At 39.2% G+C, this 20,068-nt stretch overlaps 1 protein-coding gene across 2 annotated transcripts in view; it reads left to right on the top strand.

The window, feature by feature from the left end:
* The window catches only part of LOC308706975 (SUN domain-containing protein 1-like), a 31,731-nt gene extending 17,574 nt beyond the window's left edge, over nt 1-14,157 (top strand). The window contains exons 9-21 of one of the 2 annotated variants that reach the window (XM_081392928.1): nt 177-225; nt 735-790; nt 892-1,034; nt 6,688-6,951; nt 8,072-8,164; nt 8,392-8,465; nt 8,586-8,730; nt 9,709-9,975; nt 10,109-10,193; nt 11,541-11,656; nt 11,763-11,930; nt 12,725-12,817; nt 13,464-14,157. In XM_081392928.1, the coding sequence (XP_081249054.1) occupies nt 177-225; nt 735-790; nt 892-1,034; nt 6,688-6,951; nt 8,072-8,164; nt 8,392-8,465; nt 8,586-8,730; nt 9,709-9,975; nt 10,109-10,193; nt 11,541-11,656; nt 11,763-11,930; nt 12,725-12,817; nt 13,464-13,580 (1,670 nt within the window). In that variant the 3' untranslated portion in view covers nt 13,581-14,157. The remainder of the gene's footprint in view (nt 1-176; nt 226-734; nt 791-891; nt 1,035-6,687; nt 6,952-8,071; nt 8,165-8,391; nt 8,466-8,585; nt 8,731-9,708; nt 9,976-10,108; nt 10,194-11,540; nt 11,657-11,762; nt 11,931-12,724; nt 12,818-13,463) is intronic. The other variant, XM_081392929.1, reaches the window with a different exon arrangement.
* Nucleotides 14,158-20,068: the final 5,911 nt, after the last annotated feature.

The raw sequence follows: 20,068 nt of genomic DNA, 5'->3' as shown, positions 1-20,068 counted from the left end.
ACAGGATGAGTACTATTAAGTGCATAATCTGTGCAGTTTGTCAGCTTTTTTTCCAATCTCTTGTAAATGAGCATGACTTCCCGCTGTGCACCCTAACCCCAATCTGTGCTCTGGATTATTGTACACACTTCACAGTCAGTCTTTACTCATGTTTTACTCTGTGTGTCTGTTTCCAGGGAGGATAACATCAGGAAGCTTCTTGTGGCTTGTCAATTTCTTTGCAAAGTAAGATTTGTTTGGTTTTCCCAAACCAAATTTCTATTACTGTCAGTAGCAAATTTAAGTGATGCACAACTAGAATATCGCAAAAAAAAAAAAACCATAAAGCACCGTTTCCATCCCATGTGTTCAAGAGAACAAAACCACTTTCTGGGAAATTGGTGCAAAATATCTGTGATAAAATTGGAAGTTGCAATTGAGATATAAATTTATATTTATAAATATAAATATACATTTTTTTTTAAAGCAATTTTTTTTTATTTAGGCGGATCTTGCCATTTTCAATCCACCTTTTTTTAGTAAATAATATCCCAAAATGTGCATGAAAATAGGTGTCTAATGCATGTCCAGTCAGTGTGGTTATATAATGGTCATTCATCATTTGATTTATTGTTAATGTAAAGCTTATTGTTAATTTAATAATTTCATATTTTGAGCAGTGGCCAAAACACTGCCAGTGTGTTGAAGTACAACGGGACTAACAAAATGTAACCTGTCACCATCTTCTCTTCCAGGTCTCTCCCTATGCTTTCAAAAGTCCTATTTCTTGTACCTTTCCTTCTGTTCTTCGGTGAGCATACCATACTCTTTGTGACTGGCTATTGGTCTAAATGGAAATGAAATCCTGCGTCCTCATCTTTCCATGTGTTTCTTCTGTGCTGTTCCTGATAGCTCTGTGCTACTGGGGGCCTTCTGGACTGGTGGCCATGCTGCCTGCTGCTAATGTGATGGAGTGGAGGGACTCATCCCATCTCACCCCTCCGATCATGGGCGACTCCGAGAAGGGACAAAATCCCACTGACACGGACTCTCAGGTAGTATTTAGCTTTCAAGGTATTACTTGTGTATTGTAGCTAGTTAAATAGACTTTACAAATAACAATATATTATTACTACACCCTTGCATTTAGTATACGCAGACCCATAAATATGCAAATTGGTCCCTGCCGCCATTTAATCACACAAGCTCTAACTATCCACTCACTCTTCTTTACTGTAGTAAACGCTGCACAATGGCAAGTGGAAATAGGGTTGCCAACTTATGGAAAGGAAAATAAGGGACAATCGTGGTTCTTTATAGGAAAATAAGGGACAGAATAAGGAACACCCAAAATATTTGTACTGTACCACACAGTGAATATCATTTCAGCATCTACAGTTAAATATGTGTACAAAAGATGTATAAAGGTTCTCAGACAAACACATTTGGGTCATTTCGGGAAAAATCAACCAAATTTCAGAAACTTTCCCGGGTCATATTTTTGATTTTGTGAAAAGAAAAATATTCTGAAGAAAGACAAACGTAAATGAAGAAGAAAGCCAAAATATTAGGCTACATGTGATGGATGTCTATTTACTGAGTAATTTACAGTTTTGTAAAATGGGTCAAAATGACAATTTTCACCTGAGATTTGGAGTCAGATTACAGGGGGGTTAAAATGACTTTAAAACTGCAGCATTATTTTACTTTTACACAGAGATTGTTAGGTCTATTGGTTGACTTTAGCCATCTTTGTTTCATTATAGCTATGCCAACGGTGACATTTTAAAAATGGGAAAAAGCACTACTTTTGTTTTTTTGCCCAAAGTTTGCATGCCTGCAACTCATATTAAAAATATCTTAATATCCTTTTAGATTCTAATTCTTAAACTTTTATTTTGGTTTCTTAATTAAGGCTGAATATGGTTAAAGGGTTACTTCAGGATTTAGCATTAAGCTTTGTATTAGTAGAAAACCTGTAGTATTTTCGAATTACCATGCTTTCCCCCCTCATATCCCCCTGAGAGGAGAGATTTATGTATTTTTTGTCTGGAAAAAATCCTCCGATGACGCAAAATTCGTCATTTTGCGTCATCGGAGGATTTTCTGTCCAGAGGCTAAAGACTACAGCCAGTAGATGGCGTTGTTCCGCATGTTTTCAACCCGCCCATACAGGGTGGGATCTCACTCACAGAATGTACACAGTATCAGCCGTCTTTCTTTGGAAGCTAAGCTAGCATGCTCTTGTTCTGTGGAGAAAGCTGAATAATAGGAGAAAGCTGAGTAAGTAGGGGTTACCATCTTCCTTTTCCCGGACTTGTCCGGCGGGCGAGACTGTTAAAAATGTCCGGGATTCGGCTTTTGCGTTCTGCGGTCGCCATTCATTGTTTACATGCACACCTCTCGTTTCAATCTAACTGAATTAATTCCGATCGGTGAATCTGACTGTAGTGTTTACATGAACGCTAAACATGTGATCGGTTGATGTGCGTTTTAACATTGCTAAGAAAATTCCCGCTCCTCCGTGAGAGATGCGAGACCCGGCGCGTCTCAGTAATGAAGCCACCGGCCTCGCGCCGTTCTCCCGCGGCCGTCAGCCTCGTCCTGCTCGCCACAGTAAACATGATGAATGGCGACTGTAGAACGCAAAAGCCGAATCCTGGACATTTTGGGTCTCTAAATCCCTGGCAAACTCATCACTTACATAGGCTAGCCTTGTTGTTTTCAACTGTGCTCTCTAACCGGTAGGCGTGGCCTTCTAAGGCAGCGAAGCAAGTGCATTCTGGGAGTTGTTGTCTTTCATCCACATAAGCCAAAAATACATTTTCTGGCTTTTCTCAGTCTAGAAAGCTCCAAATTCAAAAATTTCTCCACATTTCTTCTACTTAAATGACCTATTTTAAATACACATTCATCTTCCCAGAGGTGAAGTATCCCTTTAAAGTCCCAATATAGGGATGTTAATGTGGCTCCATGAGTAAATTAGTTTACATTTTCAATGGTCGCACATTTTCTGAAGAACAAATAATGTTGAAACTAGAAATGTATCTTGTTTTTTTTCCTATCAACACAATTGAACATTTCTGAGTGCCATAAATAGTATTTTTCCAAAGTTCGTGTGCCTGTAACTCTAAAAGTAACAAAGATATCTTAATATCCTTCTATATTCTCATTCTTAATAAACTTTTCTTTTGTAATCTTCATTTTAAAGGCCCTATATGGTTCAGTCCCATAAAAATAATGTGGCTCCATGTTCAAATTATTGAATTTTACCCATTTTCAATATATAGGTATACCAACGAATATCACTGTATCATCAACCTCTATTCAAAATGATAAACAAAGTTTTTTTCTTTTTTTTTTTTTTGGTCAGGAAGATGCATAGATGGCATAAAATTTAAAAGCACAATAATTAAACGTCTTTTAAAAAAAAGCATTTAAACAATTAGTATGGGCTCCTTTTGGTGCTTGAGATTTTATTGGTTATTTTGTTTCAATAACGAGGTCCAAAGTAGTGAGAGATTTTTGATAGTCTTCCCTCAGGTAGACTGCATGTTTTCTTGCGTTGCTGAATGTTGGACTCATGAACAGTAATCACGTTGCTTGTAGTCGCCCAAACTGATTAGCCAGAATCAAAACGCGGACAGTGGATTTGCCGTTAGCGCGAGTCCCGATGGCTGTGAAGCGGGAGCAACAGCCCGGAGAGGATTCTGCTGGGTCTTAAAGTCTTCCGCAAAAGGCTATGTTTGCAAATCAAACAGATTTGTCTCAAAGAAATGGTTAATTCTTCATTTAGATCGTACGCCAGGACAAACTGCGTTCCGTATGGCTTTCATACCGGATGCTTCATTGATGCCTTAAATACGGGACGATTCCGTATTATACGGAACGGTTGGCAACCCTAAGTGGAAATACTGGTTTAAAGGGTAACTCTCGCCAAAATGCAACCTAGGGTCTTTTTGTTAATCTACTCGAGGCAAACTTTCGATTAAAAGCATAATCAGAATGGAAACGCCACTTTTAAGTTTGACCGTATTTTCGTTTTGGGTTAAATGCCTTGTGAATGGGGCACTTTTATTATAGCATCAAAAATCGCTATTTTTAAAACACTAAGAAGGTTCGACACAACATGAAACTTTGCTCGAAGTATCACCAGGGGCTCTACACATGAACTCGGGCATTGAGTACATTGTTTGTGTACAAAGTTTACTAATAGTCTATCTCTGTAACAGGAAGGAGAGTAAAGATGGAAAGCTCCTAAAGCTTAGTTCAATATAAATTCACGGATAATTTTTTGTTTTCTCGTTAATGAAAATCAATATTGACCTTGTATTTGAAAAAGGATCCTCATAAGAAACAATACTAAAATTCAGAGTCAGTTCATTCGCATTCGGAAATCGACTATTTTTGACTGTCAAAATGCCGGCGGACAGCTACAGTGATTTGTTCAAAATCTTTCTTTTTAGTAAACTCTGTGTACACAATGTTCTCAATGCTCGAGTTCATGTGTAGAGCCCCTGGTGATACTTTGAGCAAAGTTTCATGTTGTGTCGAACCTTCTTTTTGATGCTATCATAAAAGTGCCCCATTCACAAGGCATTTAACCCAAAACGAAAATACGGTCAAACTTAAAAGTGGCGTTTCCATTCTGATTATGCTTTTAATCGAAAGTTTGCCTCGAGTAGATTAACAAAAAGACCCTAGGTTGCATTTTGGCGAGAGTTACCCTTTAAACCAGTATTTCCACTTAGGGTTGCCAACCGTTCCGTATAATACGGAATCGTCCCGTATTTAAGGCATCAATGAAGCATCCGGTATGAAAGCCATACGGAACGCAGTTTGTCCTGGCGTACGATCTAAATGAAGAATTAACCATTTCTTTGAGACAAATCTGTTTGATTTGCAAACATAGCCTTTTGCGGAAGACTTTAAGACCCAGCAGAATCCTCTCCGGGCTGTTGCTCCCGCTTCACAGCCATCGGGACTCGCGCTAACGGCAAATCCACTGTCCGCGTTTTGATTCTGGCTAATCAGTTTGGGCGACTACAAGCAACGTGATTACTGTTCATGAGTCCAACATTCAGCAACGCAAGAAAACATGCAGTCTACCTGAGGGAAGACTATCAAAAATCTCTCACTACTTTGGACCTCGTTATTGAAACAAAATAACCAATAAAATCTCAAGCACCAAAAGGAGCCCATACTAATTGTTTAAATGCTTTTTTTTTAAAGACGTTTAATTATTGTGCTTTTAAATTTTATGCCATCTATGCATCTTCCTGACCAAAAAAAAAAAAGAAAAAAACTTTGTTTATCATTTTGAATAGAGGTTGATGATACAGTGATATTCGTTGGTATACCTATATATTGAAAATGGGTAAAATTCAATAATTTGAACATGGAGCCACATTATTTTTATGGGACTGAACCATATAGGGCCTTTAAAATGAAGATTACAAAAGAAAAGTTTATTAAGAATGAGAATATAGAAGTATATTAAGATATCTTTGTTACTTTTAGAGTTACAGGCACACGAACTTTGGAAAAATACTATTTATGGTATACCTTAATACCTTAGTGTTTTAAAAATAGTGATTTTTGATGCTATCATAAGTGCACCATTCACTCCCATTCACAAGGCATTTTAACCTAAAACGAAAATACAGTCAAACTTAAGTGGCGTTTCCATTCCAATTATGCTTTTAAATGAAAGTTTGCCTCAGGTAGATTAACAAATGAGCCTAGGTTGCATTTTGGCGAGAGTTACCCTTTAATTCAGAAACTGATTCAGAAGAAAGAGGAAGAGTGAATTAAACAGGTTCGTTTACAATTTGATGTATCAGAATTTTAACACATTTTATGTATCACTCTCTACAACGTCGGACACATAATGGTAATTGATATGATTAGCCTTTTGCTTGACTGTTATCAAACAGTTAATAATGTTACACAAACCATGTTCCCATTTGCCATCTAACTAAAAATTAGTATTCTTAGAAGCGCATTGAACAACTCGGAACGTTAGTGGAGAAAGACCTAGTTCATCATAACATCGTAATATACATCATATACATAATTCACCCACTATATTGCTAAATCTACCTGATTTTTCATAACAGAAAAATATACTGGGATAATCTTGCTTCTTGAGACTCCCCGCTTCGCAGCATAGTAATATGCTAAAGCCCGCCTGCATTTGAGATGTGATTGGTTACAACATGTTTGTGAAGTTGAGCGTGCGATTTCAAACCGTGTTTTTGAGACTGTCTTTGGTAAATTGCAGTTTTAAGGAGAAAATACTCAGCAATGGTGTTGACTGATGAATTTGCACATGGTTTGTCTTAAAGCATATTTAGAAAAACACCACATAGGCATATAATCAACATTAAAAACATGATATCCACCACAGGGGCTCTTGAACATTTAATGACACGTTAAAAAAAATATATAAATAAGAATATCAAAAGTGTAAAAGTTGAGCCGGGGGGTCTTCTTGCCTCAGGTAGGGGTCCATCTCATCACAGGAGTAGGGCAATATGACCAGTTTTAGTAATTTTGTTGGCAAGTAAACGAGCAAATGTTTTTAATTTATTTCATTTAATGTTCTGGTTGATGCTAAACCTAGATCTAAATATGTTACCGTGTAAAAGTGTAAGCACATTGTTCTTAAGGTGGGCATCTTACCTTATCATGTCTCGCTCCTCCCAGAGGCCCTCTGTGCTGTCAGTGGAGGCAGAGAGGCTGATGCATTTGGAGGAGAGCTTGTCTCAGCTGTGGGATCGAGTGGCAGGGGGTTTGCTCAGGCAGGAAGAGCAGCACACTGAAGTGCTCAGTCTCTATAACACGTTGCGGTCAGAGCTTCACAGACACACAGACAGAGAGAGCCTGGGCCAGTGGATAGGAGACCTGCTGGAGGAGAGATTCAGCCTGCTGAAGGGAGAAGAGCAGAAAGAGGCCAAGAACACGCAACAGGTGACGACATGCTTAATCCCATAAAGCCTATTGCATCATGTTTATGCACATTTCTATCAGCATGATCAATACGTTGATGAAAAACCTGTTAAAACCTTTCATCTGATTAATAGTTCATACTTTTTTTAGCCAGCAAAAGGCCTTATTATAATTGTAAAAAATGTCCTCCTTTTCTTTTTGTGGTGAAATCTTTACGGATATTCAAGTAGATGTAAGAATAGCTTTTATATTGTTAGATATATTTCAAGATTAGCGCTTAGTGGAGTGAAGCAACTTAGGTTTCCTTTTAATACATAATTTTTAGAAAAATCATGTTCAAATGATACATCAGGCTTATGATTATGATCTCTCAATCATCATTGCATTACATTGCATCTGTAGTTTGTATTGAGGGTAACGAGTTTTGATCACAACTAAGGATTTAAATATCATAATACACAGTATTGGGAGATATAGTGACAACTGATATTTTAATGCACGTAGCCTGCTATACTGTTAGTCACAGAAGCCATTAGAATACACATTTGTCCACATTGAGTTGGCAGTTTGAACATTCTATGATAAAGATCGTTTCAGTAACTCAATTTGTGTTTTTAATATTAAAATGCTGTAATATTTATGAATTTGATTATGTACTTTGTTGCGAGTGCAGTGTGCTTGCATAGAGCCTGCCCACACACTCTTCTGATTGGCTTCTTTTCGTCTCGTAGTTGCAGAGAAATTACTTGTCACTGGAATCTTATCAAATTGCATCTGGTTAGGACATGGTATAAGACTTCAAGAACGTAATTTTTTTTAAAAAATCTGACCCCAAACTTGTGAACTGTAGTGTATATTACCCGGATATCTCAACAATTTTTATGAAGTTCCCGTTAAAAGAGTAACTTGGGTGAGCTAAACTCACTCCCAGCTGTGTAGAGCACAGAGATGACTAGAGATTAACATCCTGACACAACTTTAACATTTTACTTAGTTTAACACCATTCTTAACGTGTTTATTTTCAGTTATGTTATGTAATACCTTTTTTTGTGATTAAATTCAGTTAACTGAAAAATGCTTAACTCCTTGTTTAGCATATCAATTAGATCCTGGTTTGATCTCTTTTGCTTCTGTCTGCAGCGTCAGGAAAAGCATGCAGAAGAGCAACAGTCAGAGAATACTCGACTCGCCGAAGCTGAGGCTCTGCTCCAGACATTGGCACGCAAAACTGAGGTGTGACATTCAAATTGTACCAGGAACACACAAGGTGGTTTATATGAGCAGGCTGCAGGATTTAGTTTTGGTTGTGGAAGGCTCTAAACCACTGGCCCAAAGTTACTCTGAACTTTCACATCACAGTACCCATGCTTATTGAGTGTGATATAATGACCTCTGATTCAATAAACAACATTCAACAGATTCAGCAAAACTGGTGATTCAATTTAATGTGTTCAATTTAGGAGCTGCAGAGAAAACAAGAGCCCACATTGCAAAAGATTCCTGAGGCTGAGGCGCCCACCCCTGATCCTCACAGGTTATTATCTTTAAACGGTCAACAGTGATGTCTTTCAAACATTAAACCAGATTGAAGTAATATTCCAGCTACTTCATGTAAATGGATGTTGTAATGTAAAGCATGTCTGTTTCTCTTCAGCGAGGAAGATGATAGCGGCTCCAGTGAGGCTTTGCTGGCAGAGGTGAGGAGGCTAGAGGAGGCTTTGGAGCGCATCAGAGATGATGTGCAGGGGCTGGTGGGATGCAGAGACAAATGTGAGCAGCTGGCATCCTTTTCAAGCTCAGTAAGTGCTCTGTGTCATCTGTTATCTTATAAGTGTTTGCAGTGCCTAGTTTTTATACCTGACACTAACACTCTTATTGTTTAGCCCTTATAATGCAAGAAATGTTAAACTTTTCTAAAAACCACCTAGTTTTTAGTATGCAAACCAAACTTTGAAAATGTGGCGACCGTTAGAATACACAATTATTATTATTTTTTAAAGATAACCAGTTTTGTCCTGAATATCAACTGTTTTTGTGAATAAATGAATTGCCAAAAAGCATACGTTTTCTGATTTTAGTTTTAAAAAAAGTGTGTTAACGCCCCCTTCAGATAAGAGACAGGAAATGTGCTGAGTCCCCAAGACTAGGATTGAAAACCACTGCCTTCAGGACCGAATTTTGTTGATAAATATGCATACACAAACACATTTTTACAGACGACAATAGCACTACAAACAGACAACAAATTTAGCCGACATTTCATAAATCTGAACTTTTGCTCTACACCCCTTTAGGCTGTAGTTCATATGATACAGATCCTAAAGTGTCTACATTTGAATGTAGGAAAGTAGGTCTGAAATAGGAGAAATTCACTTATTGATGAACAATTGCAGCTTCTTTTTCATAAAAAGTCAAGCATATTTTCAAACAAAATATTTGAGTAATATTTGTTTTGTTAATATGTAGGTTTCATAAATTTGGACAGTTTTTGAGCAGTCACTAGTTAAATTCCATTGATTGAATTAATCTGGGGTTAATATGGGTAATTGTCCTATTATATGGTCTTATAAATTACATATAACAATATATACAAATAAAATGTATTGCATCATGTTTGCTTTGCAGTAGTTAAAAGCATTATTTGAAGTTTCAAAGAATATTTTTTTTTTTTTTTTTTTTTGACAACTAAAAATGAGATGACAACTAAAGAGTCTAATATACCAAAAGGCAGATCAGTCTTAAATGGTGTCCTAACTCCTGGATCTGTTCTCTTGCAGGTGTCCGAGCAGGTGGAAAGGGAAATCAAGTCTCTGTTTTACGGCAGTGACCGAGCAGCAGAGCTGGAGCTTCCTGAATCTCTCCTGCAGTGGCTCTCTGATCACTTTGTGAGCACCACTGAACTGCAGGCTTCACTCAGCGTGCTGGAGAGCAGCATTCTGGGTAACCTGTCCCTTCAGGTAGAGGAGGGCAAGTCAAGGCCTTCTAAAGAGACAATCACTCAGACTGTACTACAAGCCACAGGGGAGGCAGGCCTCTCTGAGGAAGTAAGCTTTTGAGAACTTGTCTTTGAGAATGCTAATTAATAAGTTAACCCAATTATTGTCAGATATGTAATGCTGCTTTTGTGTTTTGTTGATCTCTCTCTCTCTCTCTCTCTCTCTCTCTCTCTCTCCTCAGCATGTACAGTTGATTGTCAACAATGCAATGAAGCTCTACTCTGAAGACCGCACTGGTCTGGTGGACTATGCATTGGAATCTGGAGGTATTGTAATGATGTTAACTATGGATGGATTTTAAATTGTTTTTAAAAGTTTTTCGCTTATTGTAGAACTGTACAACACGGAATTAGAGATTGGGAAACCTACCTATTATGTAATCGCCATGGGCCAATGGTAGTACAAAGGTGTTTAATAGTCGAAGCGAACTTTTCTGGAAAGTTTGCTTTGGCAAGCTCTTTTGAACTCCCAAAACTAACTCCAAATGAAGTTCGTTTTGCTCTGATTTTGTTCGAAATGGCATATCAGTTCGATCTTCAGACTGACGGCTCCATTGCAGCTTTCATTGGCCAAGGACAACCCAAGAGGACATTGACAAGTATTGGTTGCTTCAGTCGCAGTTCGTTTCTTCAGCGTCATGTTTAGTGGCTTGAAAATGTAAAGTCAATGTTCCCACAATAACAGATCAGTGTGAAATTCATTCTAGAACGTTGTGCAAGTTTATTTAAACTGGTGCATACTTTTGAAAATCCAGTGTTTAGTTCAGTGGTTCTCAAACTTTGGTCGCGCCCCCCTTTAAACCTTTTAAAAAAAATCTGGTGCCCCCCCCTTAAACAAATCTCGCTCCAACCACACATACCTCTGACTACCAAATCATTTCACGAAAAATTATAAAAACTGAAAGATTTTTTAAATTGAAAAACGTGCAGTGAAAAACACCTTCAATAGTTTCACTTTGTAATGTCATTGAATCATGTAACAGTAAGAGAAGGATAGATCAGAACTTAACTTTTAATTTAAATAAACAAAAACATTTAAATATTTAGTGATGCTTTGGATGAACAATATATATAAAAGTGCTAATATATAACAGTTTTTCTTCTCACCGGAACACACACACACACAGCGGCGGAGTGGCGCGTTCACAATAGCAGCTTGTGATTCGTTCCTCTGAAGAGGTGCTTTTTTATGGCGAGCAACTTCTATGTTCGGCTTGTTTCAAAGGTGACAAGTCAACGGTCTGAACAACGGTTCGGTGTGATTGCTGTTCGATGCCGCTTTATAAATGCAGAGCACTAACCGCTATTCACTCTGTTGCAACGGCTGTTTTCCTTTTTTCTGCTGATCTCCCAATGAATTACTTGATCCTGCTAAGCACTCATTGTCACAGCTGTGAACACAACTTTTCTTATTCCATGAGGGGGTTTGGCGTCAGAATGACTTTGTTTCCAGACGCGATACACGTCTCCTTGAAATCCTGTAGAATTCAACCAATCACATGACGACTTTGAATCTCGTGTTTATTTCGAAAGTGTTTCCCATTTTGTGTGCAAACGTCTAATGCATGATACTAGCCTAAATATGACAAGATCTGCATTTCTTTGTGTCTGTAGGAGGCAGCATCATAAGCACTCGTTGCTCAGAGTCCTTCAACACCAAAACGGCACTGATGAGTCTGTTTGGCCTCCCGCTGTGGTACTTCTCTCAGTCACCACGTGTAGTCATACAGGTCTGACACCTTTGAGAATTCTCATTTCACGTGTAGCTTTGATTTCCAATGGTCTCTTTCTCTTCTGTCTATATCACTGTTTCTCTTCATCCATTTGTCCCTACAGCCAGACGTGCATCCTGGGAACTGCTGGGCATTTAAAGGTTCATATGGTTATCTGGTGATTGGCTTGTCCATGAAGATTGTGCCTACAGCCTTTTCTCTGGATCATACGCCCAAATCCCTGTCGCCCACCGGCAACATTAGCAGTGCCCCACGAGACTTCAATGTATATGTAAGAACACATAGAATTCAAATAATATCAGGGTTTCTACTTCTCTCCAATGAATATACTAATGAATAAGATTTGTTTTAAAAAAAAATTAAGCAATTTACAGCAAATAACATATTGTAGAGTAAAACTAGAATATACACTACCAGTCATTTGTTTGGAATAATTGATTTTGGTTTTTGAATGTATCTTTTGTTCAGCAAGGCTGCATTTATTTGATTGAATTGACCAGTAGTGTGTATCCACTGTAGAAATGTCATTAATATCCATAATTTCCCAAACCTAGAAGTCAACCTTTTTATTTTATTTTATAAAGTTTCCTGGTTTTCAAATGTCTACAGTGCTGGGTAGATTGCAAATTGTCCATTACTGAATACAAATTACATTACCTAAAATGTGTCATGTAATAGATTACATCACTAGCTACAATTTTTATAGTGTAATCTGACTATTTCGATTAAAAAAAAAAGATTACAACTAAAAAAAAAAGATTAATATTTTATGCTGTGCTCTCAATTTACCATGAATTTATAGTCGCCTAGCCTGACTAGTGGCTGATCTAGATTAAACGAGATAAAAATTAGGTAGAATCAATGATTACGTTAAGTAAAGAATTCAATAAAAAAAGTAACTATTCTTACATAATTACAAGTATTTAAATTTTGGAATCGGATTACGTAATCCAGGTGACATATAATCGGTTACTACCCAGCACTGACTAACTTCTTTTTACATATTAGACAAAGGATGACTTATCTTGGTCAAAGTAAAAAAAAGAAGTCTCTGTTCTGTTAAAGGGTCTTGATGACGAGCAGCAGGAAGAGGGGCAGTTGCTCGGACAGTTTGTCTATGAAGAAGATGGAGATGCTCTTCAGACCTTCTTGGTCTCTGTAAGTATTGTGATTTTGTTATTTCAGTCATTTAATCAGCCTGTCGCTACATAAATATTAAATCTAGGTGTAACTGATTGGCTGATGGACTGTCTTTAAAGGATTTGTTTACCCAGAAATGAAAATATCCCACAATTTACTCGCCCTCAGCCATCCTAGGTGTATATGACTTTCTTTGCTCAGCCAAACGCAATCGGAGTTATGTAAAAATATATCGTGGCTCTTCCCAGTTTTGTAATGGCATTGAATGGCGCCAGAGTCTTTGAAGTTCCAAAAAGCGCATCCATCCATCATAAAATTAATCCATACGGCCATTACAAAACTGGAAAGAGCCAGGATATTATTTAATATGACGATTGTGTTCGGCTGAAAGAAGAAATTCATAAACTCCTAGAATGACTTGAGGGCGAGTAAATTATGGGACCATTTTTTGGGGGGGTGAACTATTCCTAAGTCACCATGAAATCAATTCTATTTATTATAAAGGATTTATCCATGCACTACTTTTTTCTTTTTTTCACACACCATCATATTCTTTAATCTTTAGTTTAGCCACCTCTGGTGTTGAGACGGTGTTTATTTGTTATCTTTATTGGATTTTGATGACTCTTGCCTAAACTTGTAATTCTGTATCTCTGTCTTCAAGGAGGAGGTGACGAGAGCTTTTCAGATCATTGAGATGAGAGTGCTGTCTAACTGGGGTCATCCTGAATACACTTGTGTGTACCGTTTCCGGGTGCATGGGAAGCTTGTTGATGAATGACTTGCAAGCACTTGGAACATTATGAACTCCTGACAATTCGTCACTCATGCACTGGAAAAAAGAGGAATAGTCACTCTTAAGAAACAAATAATGTGCCATAGAGCTACAGTTAATATACGATTGCATGCTGGTACATGTACTGTTAGGCCTCAAGGTCAGACTCAGCACTTGCACTCGTCTCATTCTGATGCATCACACTGTTTCCAATTTTGTCAGTCATCAGGGTTATGCTTTTTTCATTATTATTATTATTATTATTATTATTATTATTATTATTATTATCTGTTAGAATTCACCACACAATTCTACAAACAAAACAGTGAAGAATGTATTTTAGACTAAATGTAAATTTAGTTAATAAGTTCTTCAATTTTGTGCTTTTTGTTTTCATTTGTTTTTTGCCAGCTGATATGTGCCCTATTTATAAATGGCTAGAGAAATATAACTATTTATTTTTTTGTATTTAAGTTGATATGGTGAGTTTGGATTTTCATGATCTTTATGCAAAGGATTTTGTAATTGCCATGTGATCTTTATAGGTTGGCTTTTCAAATAAAATTCTATTTTTTATTATTTTAAAAAGGATTGTGTGTGTTTATTATTGTGGATAAGGTGGTGCAGTAATTTTTGACACAGGAAAAATAGAGTACAGCCTACTTAGTGCTGATAAAGCAAGTCTGTTTCTACTTAGCAGCCTACCTTTTTTTTGTGGCAAACTTCACTGCCGTCTGATCAACAAAAGAAAATTAGTTATGATTAATTATGTCTAGTATCTGTATTTAACCAATCTTTAGTTTAAAAAGGTCAAGTTCTCTAAACAGTAGACAGACATGCATTAAGAGTTATGCACTAGACTGAGACTTTCTAATATGATGTTCCACGTCATAAATTAAACCTTAAAATCGTCCTTCAACTCGCTTCATCCTCCACTGAATTTATTCCCAAAATGCTGGAAAAAGTATAATTTATTAATGTTACTTTAATAAATTATAATTACTTTAATACTTTAAGTTAACCCTATAAAATCTATTGCATCATATTTGATATCAGAATATCTGAAGGCCTCTGAATCGTCAGCATGATCAACTTAGCTGGAAAACCTGTTGATTACAATCTACTAAATGCGTTCTGTTGTCTTTTTTTATAAGGAAGTAAAAGGCCTTTTATAATTATTGTAAAGATGTCAATCTTTATGTTGTGGCTTTTTGCAGTGAAATCTTTTTTTTTTTTCTTTTTTTTTTTTTTTACTGACTTTTATAAAGAAAATAAATACATTTGATATTTCAAGATGGAGATGAACCGGATTGAAGCAACTATGGTTTACTTAATTAACATTTTTTTTTTTTTCAAATTGATTCTCTTCATATTACACACGTTTTATGTTTTCATAGTCAGGAGGAGACATGGATCTTTAATTTTAGTTTGCAATCTTTTTTATTTACACAGGTTAAAGGTGAGGAGGGACGATGATCCGCATTAGGAGGAGTTGTAGTTGCGGTTGTGCTTGTTGATCCACAAGTGCTTCAGTCTCGGATCGTTCGTGTAGCGCTCAAGCAGCAACTCTTTTTCTCTTCGCTCCTCCTCTTTGATTATTTTCTTCTCCTCCTGTTTCTTGGCCTTCTCCTCTGCCCAGGTGAACAGAAAAAGTGGAACTTTCTTTTTGCACATTTTCTGGACGTTCGCCTTGTGCTGGGTCTCAGTCTTGGGGCCGTCAGGAGAGGCTACACAGAAGAGCTTCATCATGTGCTCATCGATCTGAGACGCCTCATCCGAATGGCCTTGCATGGCCTTGGAGTCTCCCATTTCCCTGGGGTCACCTTCCTCTTCCTCAAATCCCAGGATCTCCTCCACTTCGCTCGCCCACGCTTCCTCCTGCACCTCGCTGTCCTTCTCCAACCAAGCAAACATCTTTCTCACTCTCATTTCAGACTCCGGCGTTTGGGAGCGTTCAGTCTCGAGTAAGTCACTGGCCTGGATGGTCTTCCCTCTGTACTCCACATACTCGTTCTCCTCATCCTCGATGTCAACCAGCATGAGTTGTGGAAGTGGCTCAAACGGGGAAGTGAACGGCTGAGGCTTCCGGGTGGGAGGACGTCGCAGAGCAACGACTTCATCAGGTGCAGGAGTGGGGCTCGGAGGAAGTCCTTTGGGAGGAGGCACTTGGGATGAAGAGAACCGGATAGAAAACAGTTCATCAGGTGCTGGAGTGGGACGTGGAGGAACCGCCAATGGAACCATCTGTGGTTTCGTAGGACGCATTTGGGATGAAGAGCGTCGGATGGAAAACAGTGCATCAGGTGCTGGCGTGGGACGCGGAGGAACCGCCAATGGATGCATCTGGGATGAAGAGCGTCGGAAGGAAACAACTTCATCTGGACATGAAGGAGCCGCCGACGGTTTGGGAGGATCCACTTGAAGCGGAGAAGATGGCAGGGATAACACATCCTCAGGTGCTGGAACTGGTTGAGGACGCACGGCTGGTTTTGTCACTGGCGGCAGGGGTTTGAGGCGAGCGCCTGGTAGAGCGAGGTGTCCAGAGACACTTGGAAGCTTTGGGAGTTCTCCCTCTATTGGCTTTAAGAAGGAAGATCTTACTGTAGAATGTAGAGGTTTGACCTCCACAAGTGGCGTTGGCCCTGTGATCTTCTGTTTCCTCCGTTTTCTCACCTTCCTTTTCTTTTCTCCAGCTTCTCTGGATCCAGCCGCTGATTCTTGCGCTGCACACTGCTGTGCTCTCTGAGGTGTCTCCCTTCTGTGCAAAAACGGAGCAAAACACCCAAACAATTTACTAAATATACTGCTAAACAGCGCCATTATGGACACTGAATGCTGCAAAAGAATTCAATATCTGCAGAAAGTCTCAAATCTTTCGATCGATTTACTTCTAACACACCAACATTAGACCAGAGTCAGAGTTGTCGTTTAGAGTTGCCATGACGCATTCTCCATATGATGTCACCACAGTTAGAGCTCTGCTGCATCTGGAGCTGCTCAGTTCAAACACAAACATTCACAATACTGGCATCAGATGAAATACTGACTGTTTCCCACACACTCCTTCCCCTCACTGAATATTAAACTGAGATAGTGGAAATAAATGTTCCCTGGTTTAAGCCTATTATTTCATTTTTTTTCATTTCTACATTAAAACTGTTATATTTAAAACATTAATCTCCTAACATAATTTATGCACTGTGTTGGGTACATCTCTCTCTAAAAAAAAGAATGTAATTACTAACTACTAATTACATCTTCAACAGTGTAATTTAGCCTACTACTACTAATTTCTCTCTCTCTCTCTCTCTCTCTCTCTCTCTCTCTCTAGTATCCTATTCCATTACTTGTTACTAATTATTTTCTAAATCCCATATCAACCTCGACCAGTTGAACAATACAACATGAAACTGCTCTTTTAATTCTTTCAAATAAATGATATAAAATTGCAAAAAAAATTTTTGAACTGACCAAAGTATTTAAAGGGAGAAGGTTACATAACATTATAACATAAGATGTAAATCTTTTGTTAAATATATTGTTATATAGCCTATAGATGTCTATACAGCATTTCATGGAATTGAATCAGGCATTAATTTAATTACTGTTAGGCCTATACTTCCGATCATGCAAGGCATGAACGTTTTGATAATATTTATAATCGACCTAGGACTGTTCTTGGTTAGATGCCTGTGAGACGTAGATCTGCTCCAGTCCATCAAGACGCAGCAGAGAGTGTGTTTATTGTCTTATCCTGAGTTTCCTAAAGGGACAGTTCAGCCAGAATGAACATTATTGTCATTATTTTCATTGTTTCCCCATTGAATAATCTGTTTTATTCATAAATATGTCAGATATGACATTTGTAGTGTCTCTTAAGTATATGCTATTAACTTTCATTCAGGTTTGATAATTATTCTGCCAATGTTATGGTCGATGGAAAGCCGGTGAACTTGGGACTGTGGGATACAGCAGGACAGGAGGATTACGACAGACTTCGACCGCTTTCCTACCCTCAGACGGTACTGTCATAATAATAGAGCTAAAACAGATGCATCACAATATTGTTCCTAAATAATTAGATGTTTATTTGAGGTTTTATCAGTGGACCCATTATTTTGATAATTGTTTTACAGCAAAAAGCCATAGGATAACATTTTTGAGAATTTTGACTCTTTACCTTTGGCTTGATCACCCAAAAATGAAAATTCTGTCATTAGTTACTCACCCTCATGTCGTTTCAAACCTGTAAGCCTTTCGTTCATCTTCAGAACACAAATGAAGATCTTTTTGATGAAATCTGAGAGCTTTCTGTCCCTCCATTGGTAGTCTACACAACAAACACTGACACTTCAAAAAGTTCAGAGATTGTAAAACTAATCCATATGAATTGAGCGGTTCAGTCCAAATGTTCTGAAGAGACTCCATCGCATATGCTTTTATTTATTCACATATGAGCATTGATGAACAAACAGCTCACCCGAAACTGCTTGACACGCGAGAACAAACCTCATTGGTTCTTTCTGAAGCTCAAACGTTGTGCGTAACACGAGAATGAATCTAATTGGTTCTCGCACGTCAAGCGAACATGCTTGAGCTTCTGTTTACCACAACTGATGTGTGAGTTGATGAATGTTTATATGTGAATAAAAGCCTAACTTCAACCAGTTCATCATGAATTGAGCGGTTTAGTCTGAGTTTTCTGAAGAGACACGATCACTTTCTATGAATTAGTTTTATGATCTCTTTACGAACTTTTTGAAGCATCAAAGTGCGTAGCGTACCAAAGTAGTTTCGCCTTAATTTAAAACGCACTTGCTGCAGCAAGCAGACCTAAGCGAGACGGCTTTGCGCTTATTGGCTGCTCTGCGGCAACTGCTGCAACCTATGGAGAGGCAGCTGTGACGTACGAACCAATGAGGGCACTTCGCGCCCTTCGTGCGTCACAGCCCGCCAAAATGGGAGTGGCTATGGCTATATAAACCGCGCCGTCCATAGTTGCCTTGGTTTCATCGACTGAAGCGATACTGTATCGGAGCACAAGCACAGCAAGGTAACGCAACACTCGTTCCCTCATCTCAGGGAACCGAGGTTACGTTAGTAACCGAGACGTTCCCTTTCGAGAGTACTCTCGTGTTGCGTAAGCCTTAGCTTATGCTACGGGAACCCCGTGTAAAACGCAGTGTGTGCTCAAAAAACTTCCTCAGTCAGCGTCCCAGGGCAAGTGCCCGGGGCTCATAAGACGAGTAAGCTAACATGAATGAATAATGCTTGATACATTATAGTACAGTTATGCCAGATCTAAGTCAGGCAAGTAACTGCAGCAGCATGGTTAAACTGATAACAGTCTAGCCTGTAAAGCGGGAACTTCTAGGTTGTAAAACCTGATAAATGTAGACGGAGAGGCCCAGCCTGCCGCCATACAGATATCCTGAAGTGAAATCCCACTGGACCAAGCCCAGGACGAGGCCATGCCTCTAGTAGAGTGAGCCCTGACGCCCAGGGGGCAACAGAGGCATTTGGATGCGTAAGCCAATGAAATAGCATCGACTATCCAACGTGAAAGGCTCTGTTAAGTGGCAGCCAACCCTTTAGTGCGGCCACCAAAGGATACAAAGAGCTGTTCTGATTGTCTGAAAACAGCAGAATGCTCCACATAAATCCTAAGAGCCCTAACAGGGCAGAGAACATTTGCGTCCCTCTCGTCATCAGATATAGGGAGAGCAGACAGGGAAATAACTTGCGCTCTGAATGGAGTGGCAAGTATCTTAGAATCATAACCGTGTCTTGGTTTGAGGATGACCTTAGAATCATTAGGCCCAAACTCAAGACAGATAGCGCTCACGGAGGCGCTCACCTACACGCTTGACTGAGGCGAGAGCCATCGGGAAGACGGTATAGTGTTTAACACTCCCTCTGGGAGGTTAACAGGTACCCGTTGAGGGCCCATACATGCAGGGCCCACAGCTCGGGGTGGGGATTCCAGAGCGTCCTTTTGGCCCTGAGAGAGGAGGTCTCTCCTCACTGGGATCGGCCACGGGGCTGTTCCCGGTAGCTGCATCAGCTCCGGGAACCACACTTGGTTCCTCCAAAGCGGAGCTACTAGGAGCACAGCGCACTTGCTCTCCCTGATTCGTTTGATAACCTGTGGTAACAACAAGATCGGTGGGAACGCATAGAGCGGACGATGGGGCCAGTGCGTCCCTGCTCTTCGTGAAGTAAATTTGGCAATGAGCGTTGTCTTCTGAGGCGAAGAGGTCGACCTCTGCCCTGCCAAAAATGCTCTATACCAACTGAACCACTGGGGGTGAAGGGACCATTCCCCTGGGGGAACGTTGTCCCTGGATAGCATGTCTGGACCCAGGTTCAGAGTGCCTGGTACGTGCGCCGCTCTCAGCGAGTGCAGATTGTGCTGAGTCCACACGAGAAGGCGTTTGGCCCTGGTGTACAGGCTCCGAGATCTGATGCCGCCTTGGCGGTTTATGTAGGACACC

Source organism: Scardinius erythrophthalmus (assembly GCF_964197995.2).
Source record: "Scardinius erythrophthalmus genome assembly, chromosome: 18".
Taxonomy (NCBI): domain Eukaryota; kingdom Metazoa; phylum Chordata; class Actinopteri; order Cypriniformes; family Leuciscidae; genus Scardinius; species Scardinius erythrophthalmus.
The sequence above is the reverse complement of the archived record's forward strand: the minus strand, read 5'-3'. Positions and strand labels throughout refer to the sequence as shown.